At 40.6% G+C, this 27,372-nt stretch overlaps 1 protein-coding gene across 2 annotated transcripts in view; it reads left to right on the top strand.

The window, feature by feature from the left end:
• DNAL1 (dynein axonemal light chain 1) overlaps positions 1 to 27,372 on the top strand; it is a 60,407-nt gene that overhangs the window by 16,892 nt on the left and 16,143 nt on the right. For both annotated transcript variants that reach the window (XR_010731336.1, XM_066277183.1), the window contains exon 5: positions 22,200 to 22,255. Coding sequence is in view for 1 of the 2 variants with exons in the window: in XM_066277183.1 (XP_066133280.1) it covers positions 22,200 to 22,255 (56 nt within the window). In the remaining variant the exon portion in view is untranslated. The remainder of the gene's footprint in view (positions 1 to 22,199; positions 22,256 to 27,372) is intronic.

Raw genomic sequence — 27,372 nt, 5'->3', positions numbered from 1 at the left:
TGTTTCAGTGGTCTGCTTTTCTGACAGTACCATGCTGTTTTGATTATCATAACTCTGTAGTATAAAATTTGAAGTCAAGTAGTGTGATTATCTCCAGCTTTGATTTTTTTTCTCAGGATTGCTCTGACTATTCAAGTCTTTCGTGGTTTCATACAAATCTGATGACTTTTTTCTATTTCTTTAAAAAATTATGTGATTTTGATGGGGATTGCATTTAATCTGTTTATTGCTTTGGGTAATATGGCCATTTTAATTATGTTCAGTCTTCTGATCCATGAACATGGAATATCTTTTTTTTTTCTTTTTTTTTAGTGAGAGAGAGTGAGAGAGCGAGGGGGACAGACAGGAAGGAAGAGAGATGAGAAGCATCAATTAGTAGTTGTGGTACTTTAGTTATTCATTAATCGCTTTCTCATACATGCCTTGATGGGGGTGGCAGCTTTAGCTGAGCCAGTGACCCCTGTTCAAGCCAATGATCTTGGGCTTTAAGCCAGTGACCTTTGGGCCCAAGCCAGCGACCATGGGGTCATGTCTGTGATCCTGTGCTCAAGCTGGTGACCCTGTACTCAAGCTGGATGAACCTGCACTTAAGCCTGAAACCTCAGGGATTTGAACCTGGGTCCTCAGCTCTATCCACTGCACTATCACTTGGTCAGGCTATGTTTTTATTTCAGTGTCTTTTTCAGTCTCTTTTTTTTTTTGTATTTTTCTGAAGCTGGAAATGGGGAGAGACAGTCAGACAGACTCCCGCATGCGCCCGACCGGGATCCACCCGGCACGCCCACCAGGGGCTACGCTCTGCCCACCAGGGGGCGATGCTCTGCCCCTCTGGGGCGTCGCTCTGCCGCGACCAGAGCCACTTTAGCGCCTGGGGCAGAGGCCAAGGAGCCATCCCCAGCGCCCGGGCCATCTTCCCCTCCATCTTTGCGGGAGGGGAAGAGAGAGACAGAGAGGAAGGGGGGGGTGGAGAAGCAAATGGGCGCTTCTCCTATGTGCCCTGGCCGAGAATCAAACCCGGGTCCCCCGCACTCCAAGCCGACGCTCTACCGCTGAGCCAACCGACCAGGGCTTTTTCATTCTCTTTTAATAATGCTTTATAGTTTTCAGTATATAAGGTCCTTCACGTTCTTTGTTGAGTTCACCCCTAGTTTTTTGTTTTGTTTTCTTTTGTTTTGTTTTTAAGTGAGAGACAGGGAGGCAGAGAGACAGACTTCTGCATCCACCCAGACTGGGATCCACCTGGCAAGCCCCCTGCAGGGCGATGCTCTGCCCATCTGGGGCCGCTGCTCCTTTGCTCTGCAACCAAGCTGTTTCTGAGCCTGAGGCGAGGCCATGGAGCCATCCTCAGTGCCCAGGGCCAACTTGCTCAAACCGTTGGAGCTGTGGCTGTGGGGAAGGTGGGAGGGAGGGAGGGAGAGAGAGAGAGAGAGAGAGAGAGGGAGGGAGGGGTGGAGAAACAGATTGCCACTTCTCCTGTGCACCCTGACCAGGAATCGAACCTGGGTCTTCCCCACACCGGGTTGATGCTCTACCTCTGAGCCAACCAGCCCCGGCCACTCCTAGGTATTTTATTCTTTAGGTTGCAGTTGCAAAAGGAATTGATTTTTTTTTTCATTTCTTTTTCTGAAGTTTTATTGTTAGTATATAGGAAAGCAGTGAATTTTTGTACATTGATTGTGTATCCTTCAACTTAACTGTATTTGTTTATTTCTAATAGTTTTTTGGTAGAGTCTTTAGGATTTTCTATATAAAGAATCATGTCAGGCTTGACCTGTGGTGGCGCAGGGAATCAAGTGTTGACCTGGAACACTGAGGTCACAGGTTCAAAACCCTGGGCTTGCCTGGTCAAGGTACATATGGGAGTTGATGCTTCCTATTCCTCCCCACCTTCTCTATCTATCTATCTATCTATCTATCTATCTCTATCTCTCTATTTCCCTCTCTGTCTCTCTTCTCTAAAATGAATAAATAAAAATAATTTTTTTTTGCCTGACCAAGCAGTGGCGCAGTGGATAGAGCCGTCGGACTGGGATGCATAGGACCCAGGTTCGAGACCTTGAGGTCGCCAGCTTGAGCACGGGCTCATCTGGTTTGAGCAAAATTCCACCAGCTTGAGCCCAAGATCGCTGGCTCCAGCAAGGAGTTACTCGGTCTGCTGAAGGCCCGCGGTCAAGGCACATATGAGAAAGCAATCAATGAACAACTAAGGTGTTGCATCATGCAATGAAAAACTAACGATTGATGCTTATCTCTCTCCATTCCTGTCTGTCTGTCCCTGTCTATCCCTCTCTCTGACTCATTCTCTGTCTCTGTAAAAAATAAATTAATTTTAAAAAATAATAATAATTAAAAAAATTTTTTTTTATTTATTTTTTATTTATTTATTTATTTGTATTTTTCTGAAGCTGGAAACGGGGAGAGACAGTCAGACAGACTCCCGCATGCGCCCGACCGGGATCCACCCGGCTCGCCCACCAGGGGCGACGCTCTGCCCACCAGGGGGCGATGCTCTGCCTCTCCGGGGCATCGCTCTGCCGCGACCAGAGCCACTCTAGCGCCTGGGGCAGAGGCCAAGGAGCCATCCCCAGCGCCCAAGCCATCTTTGCTCCAATGGAGCCTTGGCTGCGGGAGGGGAAGAGAGAGACAGAGAGGAAGGAAGGGGGGGTGGAGAAGCAAATGGGCGCTTCTCCTATGTGCCCTGGCCGGGAATCGAACCCGGGTCCCCCGCACGCCAGGCTGATGCTCTACCGCTGAGCCAACCGGCCAGGGCCTTTTTTTTCTTTTTTTTTTTTTTTTTTTACACTCAGAGACAGCGAGTCAGAGAGAGGGACAGACAGACAGGAATGGAGAGAGATGAGAAGCATCAATCATCAGTTTTTTGTTGCAACACCCTAGTTGTTCATTGATTGCCTTCTCATATGTGCCTTGACCACGGGCCTTCAGCAGACCAAGCAACCCCTTGCTCGAGGCAGCGACCTTGTGTCCAAGCTGGTGAGCTCTTTTTTTTTTTTTTTTGCTCAAGCTGGCAACCTCGGAGTCTCGAAACTGGGTCCTCCGCATCCGAGTCCGACGCTCTATCCACTGCGCCACTGCCTGGTCAGGCAATAAAAATAATTTTTAAAAGATCATGTCAGGCCCTGGCCGGTTGGCTCAGCGGTAGAGCGTCGGCCTAGCGTGCGGAGGACCCGGGTTCGATTCCCGGCCAGGGCACACAGGAGAAGCGCCCATTTGCTTCTCCACCCCTCCGCCGCGCTTTCCTCTCTGTCTCTCTCGTCTCCTCCCGCAGCCAAGGCTCCATAGGAGCAAAGATGGCCCGGGCGCTGGGGATGGCTCTGTGGCCTCTGCCCCAGGCGCTAGAGTGGCTCTGGTCGCAACATGGCGACGCCCAGGATGGGCAGAGCATCGCCCCCTGGTGGGCAGAGCTTCGCCCCTGGTGGGCGTGCCGGGTGGATCCCGGTCGGGCGCATGCGGGAGTCTGTCTGACTGTCTTTCCCTATTTCCAGCTTCAGAAAAATGAAAAGAAAAGAAAAAAAAAAAAAAGATCATGTCATCTGCAAAAAGTGACACTTTTACTTCTTCATTCCCAATTTAGATGCCTTTTAATTCTTTCTCTTGCCTGATTACTCTGTCTTGGAATTCCAGAACTATGTTGAATAAGAGTGGTGAGAGTGGGCATCCTAGTCATTTTCCTGATTGAGAGGAAAAGCTTTCAATTTTTTGCCATTGAGTATGATATTGCCTGAGAGTTTGTCATATATGACCTTTATTATGTTGTTACTTTCCTTCTATTTTGAGTGTTTTAATCATAAATCGATGTTGTATCTTATCAAATGCTTTTCCTGCATCTATTGATAGGATCATATGATTTTTATCCTCTGTTTTGTTAATGTGATGTATTATATTATTCAATTTGCATAATCCTTGTGCCCCTGAAATGAGTCTCACTTGATTATCATGTATTATTTTAAAAATATATTTGATTTGTTAATATTTTAAGCTTTTTACATCTGTATTCATCAGAGATATTGGTCTACAGTTTTCTTTTTTTGTGTTATCCTTGCCAGGATTTGATATGAGGGTTATGTTGGCCTCATAAAATGTTAGGAAATATTGCCTCACCAGGCAGTGGCACAGTGGATAGAGCGTCGAACTGGGATGTGGAGGACCCAAGTTCGAGACCCCGAGGTTGCCAGCTTGAGCACGCGAGCTCATCTGGTTTGAGCAAGGCTCACTAGCTTGAACCCAAGGTTGCTGGCTTGAGCAAGGGGTCACTCGGTCTGCTGTAGCCGTCCCCCGGTCAAGGCACATATGAGAAAGCAATCAATGAACAACTAAGGAACCGCAATGAAGAATTGATGTTTCTCATCTCTCTCCCTTCCTATCTGTCTGTCCCTATCTGTCCCTCTCTCTGACTTCCCACACACACACAAAAAAATTAAAAAATAAATTGGGAAATATTGCCTCTTCAATTTTTTTTTTTTTCTGTATTTTTCTGAAGCCGGAAACGGGGAGAGACAGACAGACTCCCGCACGCGCCCGACCGGGATCCACCCGGCACGCCCACCAGGGGGCGACGCTCTGCCCACCAGGGGGCGATGCTCTGCCCCTCCTGGGCGTTGTTCTGTTGCAACCAGAGCCACTCTAGCACCTGGGGCAGAGGCCAAGGAGCCATCCCCAGCGCCCTGGCCATCTTTGCTCCAGTGGAGCCTCGGCTGCGGGAGGGGAAGAGAGAGACAGAAAGGAAGGATAGGGGGGAGGGGTGGAGAAGCAGATGGGCGCTTCTCCTGTGTGCCCTGGCCGGGAATCCAACCCGGGACTTCTGCACGCCAGGCCGACACTCTACCACTGAGCCAACCGGCCAGGGCCACCTCTTCAATTTTTTGAAGAGTTTGAGAAAGACAGGTATCAACTCTACTTTGAATGTTTGGTAGAATTTACTAGTGAAGGCATCTGATCCTGGACTTTTATTTTTGGAGAAGTTTTGGATGGTTGTTTCGATTTCATCACTGTTTATTAGTCTATTTAGATTTTCCAATTCTTCATGATTCAGTATAGATAAATTTGATTTTATTTTTTTAAATGCTTGTCACTACCCACCAAGTTGATTTCACACACAATTTGAAAAACACTGCCTTACGACTTTTGTTATAACCTCTTAACTGATCTCTTTGTCTCTTTCTGCTCTTCCGTTGACCTTTAGCACTGATACTAGAGTTTTCTTTCTAAAAATATTATTCTCATTATCATTTCTCCAGATCTGTGACCTTTAATAGCTTCCCTTTGCCAAGTAAAGACCAAATGCCTTGATACCATCTAAAAGCTCGTACCACCCTTTTACCCAAACACGTTATTTTTTTTTTTACTGTGCACTTGTTAATGCAATGCTTTTCATTGAGAACAGCCCCTTCCTCTAACAGGAAAATCCTATAAAAAACAAAATAATATTAAGAATGCCAAGTTTAAATGTCGGTTTTCTCTCTAGACTTCTCACCATAATTATTATAATTCCTTCTTTACAAACATTTATAACAGACTATCTTGGATTATAATAATGATTACCTACTTCATTACTATTGTGAATAATAAATGAGCTAGTATATATAAAGACTGAGAATAGTGCCTGATACATATAAATGTTCAGAAATATTAGTCATATTGGTCATTTTTATGGTTAGTGAGGAGTATGTTCTGTCTCTTTAGATAATGAGCTCCTTGAGGGCAAGCATCACATTTTATTAACTTTTTTTATCTTCTGTTCCAAGTCTTCATCTTCCCCAGTATCTTCTATAGTGCTGAAGAGGAAGTGTTTTCTGTTAGATCTGTACATAAGCTCAATCAAACTATTCCAATTTTGCAGTGACACATTAAAAAATGTGAGATGTTTCATTTGTTTTCTTTATTTTTAATTATTAATTTATTGTGTTTACATAGATTCTAATGTCTCCCATGTTCCCCAGTACATCCTTCCTGTCCCTCTCCCTGTAACGCCCTCCCCCCTTCCCTCCAGGATTTGCTTTTCTGCTCTTGTCCCATCCTATCACCCTATCATCCCCTTTCCCTCTGTCCTCTTTTCCTCTGGTCCCTTTGATCCTGCCTCTGTCTCTGTTCTGCTCTTCAGTTCATATTGTTCGTCGGATTCCTCATATGAGTGAAGTCATATGATATTTTTCTTTCTCTGCCTGGCTTATTTCACTTAACATAATAGTTTTCAGTTCCATCCATGTTGTCGCAAAAATTAATATTTCCTTCTTTTTCATGGCCCCATAGTATTCCATTGTGTATATGTACCACAGCTTTTTTTTTTTTTTTTTTTTTTTACAAAGACAGAGAGAGAGTCAGAGAGAGGGATAGACAGGGACAGACAGACAGGAACGGAGAGATGAGAAGCATCAGTTATTAGTTTTTTGTTGCACATTGCGACACCTTAGTTGTTCACTGATTGCTTTCTCATATGTGCCTTGACCGCAGGCCTTCAGCAGACCGAGTAACCCCTTGCTCAAGCCAGCGACCTTGGGTCCAAGCTAGTGAGCTTCGCTCAAATCAGATGAGCCAATGCTCAAGCTGGCAACCTCATGGTCTTAAACCTGGGTCCCCCGCTCTATCCACCAAGCCACCACAGTTTTTTAATCCACTCGTCCACTGACCGACACTTGGGCTGTTTCCAGATCCTGGCTATTGTGAACAATGCTGCCATAAACATGGGGGTGCATTTCTCCTTTTGAGTCAGTGATATGGTGTTCTTCAGATATATTCCTAAAAGTAGGATAGCCGGATCAAAAGGCAGTTTGATTTTTAATTTTTTGAGGAATCTCCATACTGTTTCCACAGTGGCTTCAGCAGTCTGCATTCCTACCAGCAGTGCAGGAGGGTTCTCTTTTCTCCACATCCTCGCCAGCACTTACTTTGTGCTGTTTTGTTGATGAGCGCCATTCTTACTTGTCGGAAGTGATATCTCATTGTGGTTTTAATTTGCATTTCTCTAATGATTAGTGATGTTGAACATTCTTTCATATGCCTATTGGCCTTCTGTATGTCCTCTTTGGAGAAGTGTCTGTTCATTTCTTTTGCCCATTTTTTGATTGGACAGTTTTTCTTCCTGGTGCGTTTTATAAGTTCTTTATAAATTTTGGTTATTAACCCCTTATCAGACATATTGTTGAATATATTCTCCCATTTGCCTTTTTATTTTGTTCATATTGTCTTTAGCTATGCAAAAGCTTTTTAGTTTGATATAGTCCCATTTGTTTATCCTGTCTTTTATTTCCCTTGCCCGTGGAGATAAATCAGCAAATATATCGCTGCGAGTGATGTCAGAGAGCTTATTGACTATGTTTTCCTCTAGGATGCTTATGGTTTCATGACTTACATTTAAGTCTTTTATCCATTTTGATTTTGTTTTTGTGAATGGTGTGAGTTGGTGGTCTAGTTTCATTTTTTTTTCCAGGTAGTTGACCAGTTTTGCCAACACCATTTGTTAAAGAGACTGTCTTTACTCCAAATTGCTGTCACCACCCTCGTCAAATATAAATTGTTCATAAAGGTACGGGTTTATTTCTGGGTTCTCTGTTCTGTTCCATTTATGTATATGCCTGTTCTTATGCCTGTACCAAGCTGTTCTGAGTACAATGACCTTGTAGTATAACTTGATGTCCAGAAGTATGATACCACCCACTTTATTCTTTTTTTTTCAAGATTACTGAGGCTATTTGTGATCTTTTTTGGTTCCATACGAATTTTTGGAATATTTGTTCTATATCTTTGAAGTATGTCCTTGGTATTTTAATAGGAATTGCACTGAATTTATAAATTGCTTTGGGTAATATGGATATTTTAATGATGTTTATACTTCCTAGCCATGAACACGGTATATGCTTCCACTTTTTGTATCTTCCTTGGTTTCTTTTATCAATGTTTTATAATTTTCCGAGTACAAGTATTTAACCTCCTTGGTTAAATTTACTAAGTATTTTGTTCTTTTTGTTGCAATAGTGAAGGGTATTGTTTTCTTCATTTCTTTTTCAGGCAGATCATTGTTGGTGTGTAAAAATGCCTCTGATTTCTGAGTATTAATTTTATATCCTGCCATCTTTCTGAATTCATTTATCAGGCCCAGTAGTTTTTTGACTGCGACTTTAGGGTTTTCTAGGTACAGTATCATATCATCAGCAAATAATGATAGTTTTACTTCTTCTTTTCCAATTTGTATGCCTTTTATTTCTTTTTCTTGTCTGATTGCTGTGGCTAGGACTTCCAAAACTATATTGAATAGGAGTGGTGAAAGGGGACACCCCTGCCTTGTTCTTAAGGAGATTGCTTTTAACTTTCGCCCATTGAGTATGATGTTGGCTGTGAGCCTGTCATAGATGGCCTTTATCATGTTGAGGTATGTTCCGTGTATTCCCACTTTACTGAGAGTTTTGATCATAAATGGGTGCTGGATTTTATCGAATACTTTTTTGCATTTATTGATATTATCATGTGGTTTTTGTCCTTCCTTTTGTTTATGTGATGAATCACATTGATTGATTTGCAAATATTGTACCAGCCTTGCCTCCCCAAAATAAATCCCACTTGATCATGGTGTATGATTTTTTTTCATGTATTTCTGGCTCCGGTTTGCTAATATTTTGTTGAGAATTTTAGCATCTAAATTCATCAGGGATATTGGCCTATAGTTTTCTTTCTTTGTGTTGTTTTTGCCTGATTTTGGAATCAGAATTATGCTTGTGTCATAAAAGGAGCATGGGAGTTTTCCCTCCTCTTGAATTTTTTGAAATAGCTTGAGAAGCATAGGAGTTAGTTCTTCTTTGAATGTTTGGTAGAATTCGCCTGTGAAGCCATCTGGCCCAGGGCTTTTGTTTTTTGGGAGTTTTTTGATAACTGTTTGTATCTCATTTGTTGTAATAGATCTATTTAGGTTTTCTGATTCTTCCAGATTGGTTTTTGAAAGATTATATTTTTCAAGGAATTTGTCCATTTCACCTAGGTTGTCTAATTTTTTGGCATACAGTTCTTCATAATATTTTCTTACAATCCTTTGTATTTCTGCTGTGTCCGTTGTTACTTCTCCACCCTCATTTCTAATTTTATTTGAGTCCTTTCTCTTTTTTTCTTGGTGAGTCTAAGGGTTCATCAATCTTGTTTACTTTTTCAAAGAACCAGCTCTTGGTTTCATTGATCCTCTGTATTGTTTTTTTAGTCTCTATGTCATTTATTTCTGCTCTGATCTTTATTATTTCCTCCCTTCTACTAGCTCTGGGCTTTACTTGCTGTTCTTTTTCTAGTTCTTTTAGTTGCAGGACTAAGTTGTTTATTTGAGCTTTCTCTAGCTTCTTAAGGTATGCCTGTAATGCTATGAACTTCCCTCTCAGGACTGCTTTTGCTGTGTCCCACAGATTTTGAGTTGTTGTATGCTCATTTTCATTTGTTTCAAGGAAATTTTTTATTTCTTCCTTGATCTCATTGTTGACCCAGTCATTGTCTAATAACACACTGTTTAGTTTCCAAGTGTTTGAGTGTTTTTTCAGTTTTCCTATTGTAGTTGATTTCTAGTTTCATGCCATTGTGGTCAGAGAAGATGCTTGATATGGTTTCAATCTACTTAAATTTGTTGAGACTCATTTTATGCACTAATATGTGGTCTATCCTAGAGAATGTACCATGAGCACTTGAAAAGAATGTATATTCTGCTGCTTTAGGGTGGAAGGTTCTGAAGATAACTATTAAATCCAGTTGATCTAGTGCCGCGATGGTGAACCTTTTTATAAAAACCACCCACTTTTGAAGTGCTGGTCAACCTGGACCCTCCCGCCACTAGTGGGCATTTGATGGTGGGCAGTAGCGGAGCAACCAAATGGTGCTGCGGTTTGCCATCACAGATCTAGTGTGTCCCTTAATTCTGCTGTTTCTTTGTTAATATCCTTTCTTGAGGATCTATCCATTGATGTTAGTGGGTATTGAAATCCCCTATTATTATAGTATTGCTGTTGATCTTTTCCTTTATGTCCATCAAAATCTGCTTTATATATTTCGGTGCTTCTATATGAGGTGCATAGATATTTATAATGGTTATCTCTTCCTGTTGGATTGCTCCCTTTATTATTATGTAGTGACCTTCTTTATCCCTTACTATAGTCTTTGTTTTAAAGTCTATTTTGTCAGCTATATTGTATTGCTACCCCAGCTTTTTTTTCATTTCCATTTGCATGTAATATTTTTTTCCCATTCTTTTATTTTCATTCTATATGTATCTTTTGTTTTGAGGTGCATCTCCTGTAGACAGCATATGTATGGGGTACTGTTTTCTTATCCATTCAGCTACCCTCTGTCTTTTGATTGGAGCATTTAATCCATTTACATTTAAGGTTATTGATATGTAGTTGTTTATTGCTATTTTATTCTTTAAAGTTATATTCCTCTTTTACTATATTCTTTTCCCCCTTTGTTCTGTTTACAACAAGCCCCTTAACATTTCTTGCAGTACTGGTTTGGTTATAATGAATTCCATGTGTTTTTTGTGTTTTTTTTTTTTGTCTGGAAAGCTTTTTATTTCTCCTTGAATTTTAAACAATAGCTTTGCTGGATAAAGAAGTCTTGGTTGTAGGCTCTTGTTCTGCATTACTTTGAATATGTCTTGTCATTCCCTTCTTGCCTCAAGTGTTTCTGTTGAGAAGTTGGATGTCATCCTTATGGGGGCTCCTTTGTAGGTGATAGCCTTTTTTCTCTAGCAGCTTTTAATATTTTCTCTTTATCTCTTAGCTTTGGTATTTTAATTATGATGTGTCTTGGTGTAGATTTTTTTGGGTTTCTCTTTAATGGAATTTTCTGTGCTTCTTGAACCTGTATGACTTTTTCCTGCATTAATTTAGGGAAGTTTTCAGCTATGATTTAATTGAACAAGCTCTCTATCCCTTGTTCTTTCTCTTCTTCTTCAGGAACCCCTATGATGCGGATGTTGTTTCTCTTTAGGTTGTCACAGAGCTCTCTTAAAGTGTTATAAAGTACTGCACCGCAGATTTTGAAAGGCACCGTACCTCACTTCATTGAGTTCATGTAGAGACACCCAGTCCAGATAAATTTTGAAGAGTTTTATTAAAGGAGGAAATTTTAATATGCCGGCTGCATATGGCTGACATGGGCATCTGCTGGCCCAAATCGTGCAGCCCCAGAAATAGTTCAGGGGCTGCTTATATACCGTTGATCACACGCAGGTGAGGGAGAGCATGACATTATGGCACAGTCATTAACAGGATTATAACATTTGTCTAGGGGATACACAGAAACATTAAGACTTTTGAGGTAACACAATCAAAGATGTTTACAAATATTTCAGGGTTCCTCTTACCTCACTAGCCTAGAGGTATTTTACTCTCAAGATTCCAGGAAAGGGAGGAACTACAATCAGTGCAAGGTGGTATGTAAATTCTGCCTCCTATTGAAAAGAAAGAAGTTTCTCAGTTAACCTTAATCCTTTCAGAGAACTTAAAGCCAAATGACCCTAGTTGTTTTTGTAAGTCAGGAGACTTCTACATTCCTCTCCCTCCCCTCCCTAAAGAAGGGATGGGACAGGAAAGCCTGACCTTTCCTCCCAGAATATCAATATTAATTTGCAGCTTTTTGGTACCTTACAACAATCCCCACTGGCTTTATGTCCTAAGTCAAATCTTTTACTTAAAAGCATAAGGCTGTAATATTAATATCAATTTATAATATGTAACAGATATTTAATAGGCAGCATTAATAGTAATATAGTTCACTAAAGAAACAAATATTACTGAGTGATTTCTTATAAACTGCACAAATCTTTTGCAACTTACATAAAATTAACTGACTTTTATAATAATTTACTTTTAGTCAGAACTCTTAATTTTAAAACTTTTAGCCTTGAGTGACAACTAAGTTGTTGTTTTTTTTTTTTTACCCTAGTTTCCCTTTTCCCAAAGTCTGATTAAAGAGAGTCGTTAGTGAGTTTTTTCAAACATTTGCCATACATAGACCAACCAGCCTTCGGTTTGTGGTTGGAGTAGAGCACGCCATTTTTCTACCTTAGCAACAGTTGGAATTGTCAGGATCATGGTGTGTGGAGAGTCAGCCCTTGGGTGATGTACTGGATCTCATGGTAATGTTGGAAGCACCTCTTGGACAGTCTTTGGAACAGTTTGCTGTGTAACCTGTAAATCCTGCCAGTACTTAAGGAAGGGGTGGTTATGTTTCCTTTACGATTTGATTCATGCATCTTATTTGCCCGAACCTTTTAGCACCTGTGGGCACAATGTAACTTCAAATTAGTTTCTTATTAATATTGGGTTCCTTTCCTACTAGCTTTGAGACTGGACACAAATGCAGGTCCAACACTAGAATGGGAAAGCTAAATTTGGAAATAATTCTATATAGCAACTTCCTAACAACTGTTATTTTGTCCTATTCTAGAAGGAAAAGCTTTTATCTATTTGTCAATTTTTTTAATTTATTTTTAATTTTTATTTTTTTACAGAGAGAGTCAGAGAGTGGATAGACAGGGACAGACAGACAGAAACGGTGATGAGAAGCATCAATCATTAATTTTTCATTGTGCATTGCGACACCTTAGTTGTTCATTGATTGCTTTCTCATATGTGCCTTGACCGCAGGCCTTCAGCAGACCGAGTAACCCCTTGCTAGAGCCAGTGGCCTTGGGTCCAAGCTGGTGAGCTTTTGCTCAAACCAGATGAGCCCGTGCTCAAGCTGGCGACCTCAGGGTCTCAAACCTGGGTCCTTGGCATCCCAGTTCAATGCTCTATCCACTGCGCCACTGCCTGGTGAGGCTTGTCAATTATTTTATTGAAGTCTATTTTTAGATGTTTACCTGGGAAAATTATTTTTCCCTGTTTTTTATAATTTTCTTATTTTGCTTAGCATTCACTTGGATACAAACTAAATACTCAGATATTATGCCTTCTATAATAGATTCCAAGTTTGGCTTTTTAATTATTTCTTTTCTGTTTGCAAAATCTTTTTCTAATTGGTTTCGAATAAACCTTTGGTAATAAGGGTCCCAAGACCCCACTGGTTTTGTTTGGCATCTATTCATTTGAATTAATATGTTCTGATTTTGAGGCAGACTGGAGAAACATACAATTAACAATAAAATTCAAATAGCTAATGTTAACAAATACTATAACAAGCGTCTTAATACAATAAAGTGAAATAGAAGACAAGCAACTTGAGGCACAACAGAGAGAAGAAGAAAGAGACTCAAAAATAATAAGAAACGAGAAAGCCCTACAGGAATTATCTGACTCCATCAGAAAGAATAACATAAGAATAATAGGTATATCAGAGGGAGAAGAGAGAGAAAATGGAATGGAGAATATACTCAAACAATTAATAGATGAGAACTTCCCAAGCCTGTGGAAAGAACTAAAGCCTCAAATTCAAGAAGCAAACAGAACACCGAGTTTTCTTAACCCCAACAAACCTACTCTGCTGAATTGTCCAAATTGTTGAATTTGGGAACTGGGGGTGTCTACCAGGGAACTGTCCGGACCCCACAGGAAGACCGGGAGCCCTGAAAACATGTCAGGTGGTGTGCATCTTCTCGAGATTCAAGCGGGGCTGGGCAGTTCAGTGGAGAATCCGTCTGATTCGGGGTGTCTTTATCCGGTGACGCGAAACACCGGATCCCGGATGAGCCCCCAAAAGTTATAAAGTACTGCACCCCAGATTCTGAAAGGCACCGTACCTCACTTCATCGAGTCTACATAGAGACACCCAGTCTAGATAAATTTTGAAGAGTTTTATTAAAGGAGGAAATTTTAATATGCTGGCTGCATATGGCTGACACAGGGCATTTGCAGGCCCAAATCGTGCAGCCCCCAAAATAGTTCAGGGGCTGCTTATATACCGTTGATCACATGCAGGTGGGGGGAGAGCATGACAGTATGGCACAGTCATTAACAGGATTATAACATTTGTCTAGGGCAGTGGTTCTCAACCTGTGGGTCGCGACCCCAGCGGGGGTCGAATGACCAAAACATAGGGGTCGCCTAAAGCCATCAGAAAATACATATTTATTATACAATACATTTTTAAATAAAATAACCCAACTCCAGTTCAGTCTGTTAGGAGCTGTCACAAGGAGCAGGAGTCCAGGAAAAGTCCACATCCAGTTGCATTTTTCAGGGATTTGGCATGGTGTTGGGGCCAACTTGGACTTGGTGAACATGTTAAGGACACTACTCTTTTATGGATTCTTGCTGTATTGGCCAAGAGTTTGCTTAGAGGCTTTAATCACCATAAAAAAAAATAGAAGACTAGATAAAGAAGATGTGGCACATACACGCCATGGTATACTATTCAGCCATAAGAAATGATGACATCGGATCACTTACAACAAAATGGTGGGATCTTGATAACATTATACGGAGTGAAATAAGTAAATCAGAAAAAACAAGAACTGCAGGATTCCATACATTGGTGGGACATAAAAACGACACTAAGAGACATGGACAAGAGTGTGGTGGTTACGGGGGGCAGGGGGAAGGAAGGAGGAGGAGGGGTACAAAGAAAACTAGATAGAAGGTGGCCCTGGCCGGTTGGCTCAGCGGTAGAGCGTCAGCCTGGCGTGCGGGGGACGGGTTCGATTCCCGGCCAGGGCACATAGGAGAAGTGCCCATTTGCTTCTCCACTCCCACCCCTCCTTCCTCTCTCTCTCTTCCCCTCCCGCAGCCAAGGCTCCATTGGAGCAAAGATGGCCCGGGCGCTGGGGATGGCTCCTTGGCCTCTGCCCCAGGCGCTAGAGTGGCTCTGGTCGTGGCAGAGCGATGCCCTGGAGGGGCAGAGCATCGCCCCCTGGTGGGCAGAGCTTCGCCCCTGGTGGGCGTGCCGGGTGGATCCCGGTCGGGCGCATGCGGGAGTCTGTCTGACTGTCTCTCCCCATTTCCAGCTTCAGAAAAAATACAAAACAAACAAACAAACAAACAAAAAAACTAGATAGAAGGTGACGGAGGACAATCTCTCTTTGGGTGATGGGTATGCAACAGAACTGAATGACAAGATAATCTGGACATGTTTTCTTTGAATATATGTACCCTGATTTATTGATGTCACCCCATTAAAATAAAAATTTATTTATAAAAAAAAAAAGAATGCAAGGTGGTATGTAAATTCTGCCTCCTATTGAAAGGGAAGAAGTTTCTCAATTAACCTTAATTCTTTCAGAGAACTTAAAACCAAATGACCCTAGTTGTCCTTGTAAGTCAGGAAACTTATACATTCCTCTCCCTCCCCTCCCTAAAGGAGGGACAGGACAGGAAAGCCTGACCTTTCCTCCCAGAATATCAATATTAATTTGCAGTTTTTTGGTACCTTACAACAGAGTTTCCTCAGATTTTTTCAGTCTCTTTTCTTTTTGCTGCTCCACTTCCATGCTTTCACTTATCTTGTCCTCTGAGTCGCTGATTCAATTCTCTGCTTCATCCAGCTTGCTTTTAATTCCTTCCAGGTTAGTCTTCATTTCTGATATTGTGTTTGTCATTTCTGTCTGGTTCTTCTTTATGTTTTCTGTGTCCTTTTTGATGCTTTCAGTTTCCTTATTGAAGTGTTCATTAAGTCCATCCATTGTAGCTTTGAGATCTTTAAGCATGCTAAAAATCATTATTTTATACTCTGCATCCGGTAATTTGATTACTTCCGATTCATCCAAGATTTTATCAGAGGATTTATCTTGTTGAAGCATATGACTTATGCTTCTCTGCCTACCCATTATCCTCTATGACTTGTAGGCTTCTTCCAGCTGTGATCTCCTTACCTAGTAGAACCTCTATTAAGTCTTGATTTGTTTTCTTCTCAGTTTTCTTAACTCAGTGGTAATCTTGTTTACTGATCTCAGCAGGGGGCTTACTGGAAACTGTATCCAGGAAGGCTGTGGGTGTAACCTGAGATTCTGAAGGCCCCATATGCCAGCTTCTTTAGGGGGAGTGCTTTCTCCTTTAGTAGGGGGAGGTATATCTCAGATCTCCATGGAGACCTGAGTTATTGTCCCTCCTCCCCACTTCCTGTTTTCAGCTGTGTCTTGTTGCTCTGATTGGAGCTGGAGAGCTTTCTGGAGGTGGGTCACCCGGAACCACTTTAGGCTTGTGCTGTGTTGAAGGGTCAACCCTTCCCCCAGTTATGGCCACCTCCTCACTGGATGAATCAGCTTCTCAGGTCATCCCATGCATTCCTCTGCCCGTCACCGTCTGTCTCTTTCTCTCTCTATTTTCCTTTTGGAAGATAAGCCAGCCCTCTCAGCACACCTCGTTCCCAGGTCCCTAGGCAAGTGTCTGTGAGCTATATTTTCTGCTCTTCTACTTGTAATGAGAGCCCTTCTGGGCTCTTAGTCTCACCCCACCTTCATTCCTGTAAGCAGGGGAGCCTTCCCACTGCAGCTGGGAGCTCCCTACCAGGCTCAGTGTGGCTTCTTCTTTGCTCCTTGGTTTTTGAGACCCGTTCTTTTAATCGAAAATTGGTTTTTCACGCTGATTGTTCCTAAATTAATTTGTAATCCAGTTTGGTGGTATGAGTTGGGAGTCTGTGCTTCTGCCTTCTCCGCTGCCATCTTGGTTCCCCTGTGAGATGTTTCATTTTATTCTTTTCTTTGTAATTGAAATAACTTGCTTAGATGAAACTAAATTGATATCAGTTATGAATACAGATAACTTACTTTTTTCATAAAAACATGACTATGACAATAGTGAAAATGGATAACTTGATGTAGGGCGGGCAGTGCGTTTTAACTCATATTCTAACTTTGGTTAATTGATAGTGACTTAGAAAAATTGTATTGAAAAGAATTCCAAAATTCAGTGGAAAAGAGTATTTTGATCAGTTATTGATATCTGATATAGACATGTAGTGAGAGAGTATAAGTATTTGTACCATGTATTTGTTATACTTGTCTCATCTCATTTTAGTTCTGTTTGTAACAAATGCTACTTTTGCAGTCTCTGGCCAGGAAATACACTTTACCTGTGACCAGGAAGCAAAAAGAAACCAACTGATCAATGTGAAGGATTTAATATATGACTCTAGTTTGCATCTCACCCCTTTCCCTTCAAATTCACTGTAGTCTTACCTGTTAATGCTATGGTGGGAGGAGCTGAAATACACAGGTATTCCTGTTTAACAGGGGCTTTATAACACAGAATAACCCTATGACCAATTCTATATATTGTACCAAAACTGTAAATGGAAAACTGCATGACATCACTGTGTTCAAAACAGATACTAGAAGGCTGTACAATGTGAATATTAATAATTTTATATTAAAGATTAGAAAATAAATTTTGTTGTCACGTATCTTTGGTAAAAATATATTTTATTCCTTCAGTTTGCTAATTAAATAAAAATATAACTTTAAGACACATTTTGATTTTCATCAGGACCTTGTATAAAAGAAAAGTGTTTTCCTTCTAGTGGTGCTCTATTTATGCAGCGTATAAACTATGGACAGTATATAATTATGTTACATTAGACCACTTAACCTATTAACTTGAATATTATAATTTATTTTTCTATACAGCAATAAATAAGATATTTTTTAGCCTTTTGGTATGAGTTTCATGCGCTCTTTTTTAAAAAGGAGTTTCTAGCCTGACCAGGCGGTGGCACAGTGGATAGAGCGTCACACTGGGATGTGGAGGACCCAGGTTCGAGACCCTAAGGTCACCAGCTTGAGCGTGGGCTCATCTGGTTTGAGCAAAGCTCACCAGCTTGGACCCAAGGTCGCTGGCTTGAGCAAGGGGTTACTCGGTTTGCCATAGCCCCACGGTCAAGGCACATATGAGAAGGCAATCAATGAACAACTAAAGTGCCACAATGAAAAACTGATGATTGATGCTTCTCATCTCTCTCCGTTCCTGTCTGTCCCTATCTATCCCTCTCTCTGACTCTCTCTCTCTCTGTCTCTGTAAAGAAAATAAATAAAAAATAAAAAAAGGAGTTTTTATATGTTCAGTTAGATACAGTGGTACCTTGAGATGCGAATTTAATTTGTTCTGTAACCGAGCTTGTAAGTTGGTCAACTTGTATATCAAACTGCTGATACTGGACCCGTGCGTCAACGCGCCAACTAGCGGCAGCTTCCCAAATCACAACTCATATCTCGGAATTTTACTCGGATCTTGAACAAAAATACAGACCGAGTCGTAGCTTGTATCTTAAAAAATTTTTATGTTGGTCTGTTCATATCTCAAGGTATCACTGTATTATCTTTGAAAGGTTGCATCTCCAATTTCTGAGGTCATTTATCTATTCATCTTGACATGGAGAATTTCTTTCCTCTTTGAAGTGATTTCATATTTGGCTTCTTGGACACTACCCTCTGATTTCCTCCTACCTTTCTGACTACTTATTCCCAGTCTCATGTTCCTAATTTTTAAATATGGGAGTACCCCAGGACTCAGGCTTTGGATCTCTTCTCTTTTCTATCTTCACCTACTCCCTAGATAGTTTATCTCTTCCAAATCATGGCTTTACTATCTATATGCTGATGGCCCTCAAATTTTTATCTCTAGCCCAGGTGTCTCCTCTGACCTTCAGATTTACACATCTGGTATTTCCATTAGATGTCTAGTAGACATCTCATACTTCACATGGTCAAAAGTAAGTCCTGGCCCTGGCCAGTTGGCTCAGTGGTAGAGTGTCGGCCCAGTGTGTGGATATCCCGGGTTTGATTCCCAGCCAGGGCACACAGGAGAGTCGCCCATCTGCTTCTCCACACCTACCCCTCTTGCTTCTCTATTTCTTTATCTCTCTCTTCTCTTCCCCTCCTGCAACCATGGCTCGATTGAAGCAAGCTGGCCCCAAGTGCTGAAGCTCCATGGCTTCCACCTCAGGCACTAAAAAAATGGCTCTGGTTGCAACGGAGCAAGGTTCCCCAGATGGATAGAACATTGCCCCCTAGTGGGCTTTCTAGGTGGATCCTGGTTAGGGCACATGCAGGATCTCTGCCTCCCCTCCTCTAACTAAATTAAAAAAAAAAAAGTTCTAATGTATTTCCCTGGCCCCAGCTAAACAATTTATGTGTCTATCTCAGTGACAACTCTATTCTTCCAGTTGCTCAGGCCAAACTCCTCAGTGGTTTTTTGACTCCTCTCATACATCCTACATAAAAGGCCTATTGTCTTTTTCATTTCATTTGCTATTACTTTCCTCTCATTCTCAACTAGCTTCTTGTGTTTTGTGAACACTTCTAATGTGGTCCTGGCTCTAAGCCTTTACACTTAAAGTTCCCTTTGCCTATAAATGTTCTTCCTCCAGATATTCTCATGGTCAGCTGCCCCACTTACTTGAGTCTTTACTTAGAAGTGACCATCTATCTAAAATGTTAGCTGCTCCTACCCCCTGACATTTCATTCCCTTTACCTGCTTTTTTTCCTCCTTCCCATTGTCACTATCTAATATATTTATTTTGTTTACTATCTGTTGAATGTTCATTCTTTGATGGCAGGATTTTTATCTGTATTATTCACTTTTATATTGCAAGTGCTAGTGCTGTTCCTGGCATATAGTAGGTGCTTAGTAATTATATGTTGCATGAATAACTTTTTGAATAAGTATTTTATCCTGCATAAAATAGAAAAAAAAAATGGTCATTTTTCCATATAAAAAAACTTGAATTAATTATGATTATGTGATTTCTTAAATATTTAATTTTTTACAAATTTATAGTTATATGAATTTATTTGCTAGGGCCTTGGCTTGTGGATGGCCATCTTTTTCTTTGTCTTCACAGGGTCTTTCCTGTCCTTCTATGTCCTATCTCCTCTTATAAGAGTGCTTGTCATATTAGATTTTACCTAAAATGATTTCATTTTACCTTAAATACCTCTTTAAAAGCCCTATCTTCAAATAGAGTCACATTCTAAGGTACTGGGCATTAGCACTTCAACTTTTGAAGTTACTCAATTCAGCCCGTAACCTGAGGTCCTGTTTTAATAGTTAAAGCATTTTGCATGAATTAGATCACTCTTAAAAGTCCTTGTTCTAAAAGTTAAATGTTTTTCATAAGGGAATTTAAAATAATTTATTAAATTAAATAAAAGCCAATGTTTATGTAACTATATATGCCTAATATATAAATACATACACACAACCATTTATTATGTATTTACCATGAATTATGCATTAGGTTTAATGTTTTAGACAACTATCTCAATCCTTATATGCTTATAAAATAGACATTATATTTATTTTATATATGATGAAACAGATTTAAAGAGGTTTGGTCACTCTAGAGAGTTGGGATTAGAACTTAATTAATTGGATTTTTATTCTTAACCATTAATTTATAGGTGTTATAGAACATTGTCACCTAAAAGAACTGTCTGCACTGTGCCAAAACAGTTGCCACTACCCATACACAGCTATTAGACTCTTAATATGAGGCTCATGTGATTGAGAAATTGAATCTTAATTGTATTTCATTCTAATGAAATAGCCCTGTGCCTAGTAGCTACCATATTGTACAGTGTATTTATAGAAGGTTAAGTTGTGTGTATAATTATGCATAAGTAATCACTAGAAATCTCTTTTTCACTAGAAATGTTTTTCATTTTGAAAAATAATACATGCATATGGTTTTATGCAACTAGTTCAAAAGAGGTTACAATGAAAAATAAGTCTTTCTCTGACCATACACCCTCAGTTCTTCCCCCAAAGCAACCACTGTTTCTTCTTTCTCTTTTCTCTCCAGAAATAGCTTATAGATGTACAAATAGAAACATCCTTGCCAGACCAGGCGGTGGCACAGTGGCTAGAGTGTCGGACTGGGATGCCGAGGACCCAGGTTCAAGACCCCGAGGTTGCCAGCTTGAGTGCGGGCTCTTCTGGTTTGAGCAAAGCTCACCAGCTTGGACCCAAGGTCGCTCGCTGGCTTGAGCAAGGGGTTACTTGGTCTGCTAAAGGCCCGCGGTCAAGGCACATATGAGAAAGCAATCAATGAACAACTAAGGTGTCGCAACAAAAAACTAATGATTGAGGCTTCTCATCTCTCTCCATTCCTGTCTGTCCCTATATCTATCCCTCTCTCTGTCTCTGGGAAAAAAAAAAAAAAGAAACATCTTTGTAAAAAATACAAAGGGGCATTTTTTTTTTAATATTTTATTTATTGATTTTTTTTAGAGAGAGAGGAGTGAGAGAGAGAGAGACAGAGAGAGAGAGAAGGGGGAGGAGCAGGAAGCATCAACTCCCATATGTGCCTTGACCAGGCAAGCCCAAGGTTTCGAACCGGCGACCTCAGTGTTCCAGGTTGACGCTTTATCCCACTGCGCCACCACAGGTCAGGCCCAAAGGGGCATCTTTTAAACTAAAACACAGTCTAATTATTTAAAAAATTGAAAGCAAAGATTACTTTTGCTTTCAATTGAAAGCAATGATTGAAAGTAAATGAATACTAATTCATTTGATTTAGCTTCTAATCCTTTGAGGATTACATAGACATGAATGTTTGTTTTCCATTGTGAATCTTCATACTATGAGAGATTTGAAATCTATATGTATGCTTTCAAATCTAAAGTTCAAATCTTTTTACTCTTATTTTATCTAATATTTTGACTAACTAGCAATTTATTTTAGCATTCCAAATATCTAACAATTTTTAATTTAATATTGACATGATATGAAATTATAGTTGTAGTGTTCTTTTTACCTTAGATGATAAGTCAATGCTATTTCCTACTTGATTACCACTTTTTTTTTTTTTTTTTTTTTTTTTACAGAGACAGAGAGAGAGTCAGAGGGATAGACAGGGACAGACAGGAATGGAAACAGATGAGAAGCATCAATCATTAGTTTTTCGTTGCGCGTTGCGACTTCCTAGTTGTTCATTGATTGCTTTCTCATATGTGCCTTGACCGCGGGCCTTCAGCAGACCGAGCAACCCCCCGCTGGAGCCAGCAACCCTGGGTCCAAGCTGGTGAGTTTTTGCTCAAGCCAGATGAGCCCATGCTCAAGCTGGCGACCTCAGGGTCTCGAACCTGGGTCCTTCAACATCTCAGTCCAATGCTCTATCCACTGCACCACCGCCTGGTCAGGCGATTACCACTTTTTATTAATACAGCCTTTCTTATTCATTATATAAGGATATTTATTATATAGAATTTGTTAAAGCTATATTATATTAGATTTACAGTTATGTAATATGATTTTCATAAACAAAAAATGCTTTTTTTCCACTACAGAAAACTTGAGGATATTGTCCTTAGGAAGAAACAACATAAAGAACTTAAATGGACTGGTAGGTTGCTATTTATTACTTTAAAAAAACATACACCTTTTTCTTAGTATAAAAATAATACTTTTCTATTGCAGAAACTTTACATAGTAGAAAAGCAACTATAAATAGAACGTATAAGCCACTGACAATTTGAATACTGCTAACATTTTGATTGCCATCTTCCTTGCCCTTTTTTCCTATCCTTTAGTGTGTATGTAGAGAATGAAATTATACTATACATCTTGTTGTGCATCTCTTTTTTTCCTTAACATACAAAGATTGTTTTTCCATGTCATTCATTCATTTCATAGATTCATTCAATAATATTTCCTGAACATCAATTTTAAGCCAAGTACTGTTCTAGGCACAAGAGGTCCAGAAAAATGAGAATAAACTGAAGTCCTTACTCTCATAGAACTTACATTACAGTGGAAGGAGACAGACTAGAAAATAATTGTATAATACATAAGGTGGCACCTGACCAGGTGGTGGTGCAGTGGATAGAGCATTGGCCTGGGACGCTGAGGATCGAGGTTCGAGACCCCAAAGTCACAGGCTTGAGTGTGGGCTCATTCAGCTTGAGTGCAGGCTCATCCGGCTTGAGTGTGGGCTTACTAGCTTCAGTGCAGTGTCTCTGGCTTGAGCTCAAAGGTCACTGGCTTGAAGCCAAGGTTGATGGCTTGAGCAAGGGGTCACTGGCTCAACTGGATCCCTTTGGTCGTGCACATATGAGAAAGCAATCTATGAACAACTAAGGTGCTGCAACAAAGAATTGATACTTCTCATCTCTCTCCTTTTCTGTCTGTCCCTATCTGTCCCTACCTCCCTCTGGCTCTCGTACTAAAAAAAAAAAAAAAAAAAAAAAAGTAAAAATGAGGCATATAAAAGAACATAGATTGATGTGAAGTCCTCTCTGAAAGTGAGGATGTGGGTTTTAGAGCTGACCAAGGAATAAGGACTCCAGGCTGAGGTAGTACAGCAAGTACAAATGTCCTGAAGCTGAAACTGCTTGGTATCCTTGAATAAGAGCAAAAGAATTGAATGAGGAAGGGAGAATCATCCTCAATGTGGTTGGCGATTGAGCCAAGAACCAGGAGGCTACCACACTGGGCCTTATAGGTCATGATAACATTTTAGGGTTTTTTCTAATTGGCTTGCAAAGCCACTGGAGGTTTTTGATCAGAGGATGTAATTTGAGTTTTTTAAAATAGTTTTTAATCATTGTTTTGTTTTTCCAAGAGAGAGAGAGAGAGAGAGACAGGAAGGGAGAGAGATAAGCAACAAGTCATAGTTGTGATATTTCAGTTGTTCATTCACTGCTTTCTCATATGTGCCTTGACCAGAGCACTCCAGCTGAGCCAGTGACCCCTTGCTCAAACCAGCAACTTTGAGCTTCAAGCCAGTGACCATGGGGCCATGTCTTATGATCCCATGCTCATGCCGGTGATCCGGTGCTCAAGCTGGTGAGCCCACCCTCAAGCTGGTGACCTCTGGGTCTCGAATCTGGGACCTCAGGGTCCTCAGTTGATGTTCTCTCCACTGTGCCACCATCAGTTAGGCTACCATACTCCTTTTTAATGGCAGCATTTTAGTCTATTTTATTGATGGACCATGATTTTAAAAATTATTTACTTATTCATTATTTCTTTCTAGTTAGGAAGTTATTATCAGTGCTGTTATGAATCTCCTTTTTATTTTTTCATTTTTTATTATTTTATAAAAAGATTTATTTATTTATTTATTTATTTTAGAGAGAGAAAGTGGGGGTGGGGTGAGGTGGGTTGGGGAGTAGCAGGAAGCATGAATTCATAGTTGCTTCTTGTATGTGCCTTGACCAGGCATGCCTGGGGTTTCAAACCAGAGACCTCAGCATTCCCAGGTCAATGCTCTTGCCGCTGCACTACCACAAGTCAGGCATGAATCTCCTTTTAGTTGTATTATTGCACACATCTATGAATAATTCCTTGGATAAATTCCTTGAAATGGAATTGCTGGGTCAAAAGGTATGAATTTCTATTAAGGTTTTTGTGACATGTCATCATGTCACCATTCAGAAAGTTTGTAACAATTTATCATCTTACCAGTAAAGCATGAGGGTTCCCATTTCCCCTTACCAACCTTGGATATTTAAAACTTTTTCAAGTTTTTGGCAGTGCAGTCAAATGAACTATGTGTTTTTATTTATATATTTTCTGGCCATTTGAATTTTCTTGCAAAGAAGCTGAAATGAAACAATATTGTGCCCTGGCAGATAGCTCTATTGGTTAGCAGTGGTTCTCAAAGTGTGCCCCAGGGCACACTGGTGCGCCTTAGAAGATTTCCAGATGTGCCCTATGGTATTCCAGAGAAATATGTGCCTGTTGGGGACCAAAAAACCAACAGGGTTTTTGGAGTTCAGATTTTTAGGGGACAGAGGTGTAGGGAATTGGCTGTAAGTTTACAGTCTGCCCACCCCCCCCACCTCACTTGCCTGATTAGGTTGCAAAAGGCTGTTAAGCTGTAGTGCTGGATTGTTTACAACAGTGGTCCCCAGCCTTTTTTTGGGCCACAGACTGGTTTAATGTCAAAATATTTTCATAGACTGGCCTTTAGGGTGGGATGGATAAATGTATCATGAGACTGAGATAAGCATCAAGAGTGAGTCTTAGACAGATGTAACAGAGGGAATCTGGTAATTTTTTGAAAATAAAACATCATTCAGACTTAAATACAAATAAAACGGAAATAATGTAAGTTATTTATTCTTTCTCTGCGGACTGGTACCAAATGGCCCACGGACCTGTACCGGTCCGCAGCCTGGGGGTTGGGAACCACTGGTTTACACTACCCCCATGTTCCTTGGAAAGACTGGTGGCAAGTTTCTTCTATCCTTTGTTTGGTGTAAAGTTAAGATGATATGTATGGTGGGGGTTTTCTGCACTCAACACAATTAAGAGTAAAAAGAGAGGAATTCTTCAATATATTGATGAGGAAATGAGAGTTTGCCTTTCAAATATATGCCCAAACACTGAAGAAATCGCTAGGACACATCAGGACCTGCCGAATTTACTGAATCTTACTAAAAATTTATCTATATATATAAAAAGTTAACTTTTTTGTCATTTTTAAATTTTTTAACCCCTCTTTTTTACGAATTCTAAAGAGCATAACTCAAAAAATGTAACATAAAAATGTTTTTTAATGTCAGAATAAATTTAATTTTGTCGTATTTATTTCATTTAATTACCATAAAAGCACGCTTGGACTTTATTTTTTTTCTTTAATGTTTGACTTATTTTAACAGATTTCTCAGAAATTTGTGTATAGTGCGCCTACAATTATTTGTAGAATTTCAAATGCGCCCCGACTTCAAAAAGTTTGAGAACCACTGGGTTAGAGCATCGTCCCGAAGCATAGAGGTTGACAGTTCAATCCCTGGTCAGGGCACAGACAGGAACAGCTCAATGTTACTGTATCTCTTTCTCTCTCTCTCCCTTCTTCTATGGCTAAAATCAATAAATAAAAATTTTAAAAAATAACAACCAATATTGTAATACTAGGAAATTTTAGAAAAGATGAAGTTAATTTCTTTTTCCTGTAACTGTTCCCAAAAAGATAATAATTTTTTTAAAAAGTATTGTTAAATAATTCATAAATACCCTGAAAGTTTTAATGACTCTGGCCTCCTCCATCTCCTAAGTCCAGCTGGGCTTCATAAGAGCCAGTAGGGTTGAAACTGCTGTGCTTCCCAGCAACAGCCTCCCAAGATGAGACAGGCTCAAGTGGCCTTCCCCCATTACAGGAACAGCTGCAATGTCTAAATAAGGGTCAGTGTTCAGAGGGACAATTTTGGAATCATGTTGAATTATCTGAATAATATTCCCACTTCTACATGTCTACTCAAAGTTTTACTAGGGAATTTACAAAATGCTTGGAAATTCTTAGAGTTACATTCCTAAGTAAAGGAAGTTTCCCCAAAAAAACAATAACCAATAGATGAATTGTTTTCTAGTTTGATATGATTAGTAAATATTTAATGATTTGTAAAAAAATGTTTTTGGTGTTCCAAATGATTGGTATATTTAAAGATAATTTGCTCTCTCGGCAACTTCCCTGACCTCCATCTCTCCTCCATCTTTCTTTCCTCGGGGCCAGGGAACCTTGCCGGGCGGGATGTGTGCTCTGTACTCAATAAAGCCGTTTACTTATTCCACACTTTGCGGCTCCGGCCCTCTTCCTTCCTTCTCGGCGGGGAAAAATACCTTACATTTTGGTGCCGAAACCCGGGAAGGAGTTGGAGGTCTGCAAGGACCGCTCCTTTCCCCTCCCCTCCAAGAGGGGGCCAGGATCTCCGACTTGCGCCCACTTCGGCACACGGTGCAGTGAGTCCCCTGCCTCCAGCATTCTCCTCAGTTCTCTTCTCCGAGGCTCCCTGTCCGAGACCGTAGCTGCATCAGGGAAGTCTTTTCTGTCCGTCCAAGTGAGCGTGTGCTTGTAAATACCTCCCCGAGCACATCCACTTTCTTCCGTGGCTGGACCTTGAGTTTTTGGGACGCTAATGCTCGAGTCTGACCACTCCGAGGGCTGGGGGCAGCTGTTGGGGCACGGGAGTCTCCCTCCCTAGAGAAGAAGAAACTGTTCTTCTTCTCCGCTGTGGCCAGGCCACAGAGCCCACTCAATTAGCCTCCTGAAGGGACTTTCGGTGTTAACACCCTCACCAATTAAACTATCGCCAAAAAAGCTGGGAACTGATTGGAGATCTCTTACATACATGGCTTCTAATTATTTGCACACCTGTCCTTAATCTCTGTGCTGCCTGTTCTACCACACGGGCCTTTTTCTGGCCAGAGAAACCTCACCCAAAACCTCCACTCCTAATCTTTCCTTCTCCGCGGACTCCCAACTCTCTTTCCCTCCTGCCTGACCCCTGGGGGCACCTCTCCCTCACTCTCTCTCTTTCTCCCTTTCTCGGGACTTTTCTCTGGTCCCTCTGCGGACCTCTCTTTCCTCTGAGAGCCTCCTCCTCTCCCTTCGCAAAAACCTGTTTCTTATTTGCCATCTACTACCTTCTCTTTCTCCTAGAAAAAGAAGGAAAAAAAAAGATAATTTGCTTTCTCTACATCGTCTGAGCATTAGATTCTAAAAATGTCAAATATAAG

This window comes from Saccopteryx bilineata, chromosome 4 (assembly GCF_036850765.1).
Source record: "Saccopteryx bilineata isolate mSacBil1 chromosome 4, mSacBil1_pri_phased_curated, whole genome shotgun sequence".
NCBI lineage: Eukaryota > Metazoa > Chordata > Mammalia > Chiroptera > Emballonuridae > Saccopteryx > Saccopteryx bilineata.
This window is presented reverse-complemented; position numbering and strand designations above follow the sequence as displayed.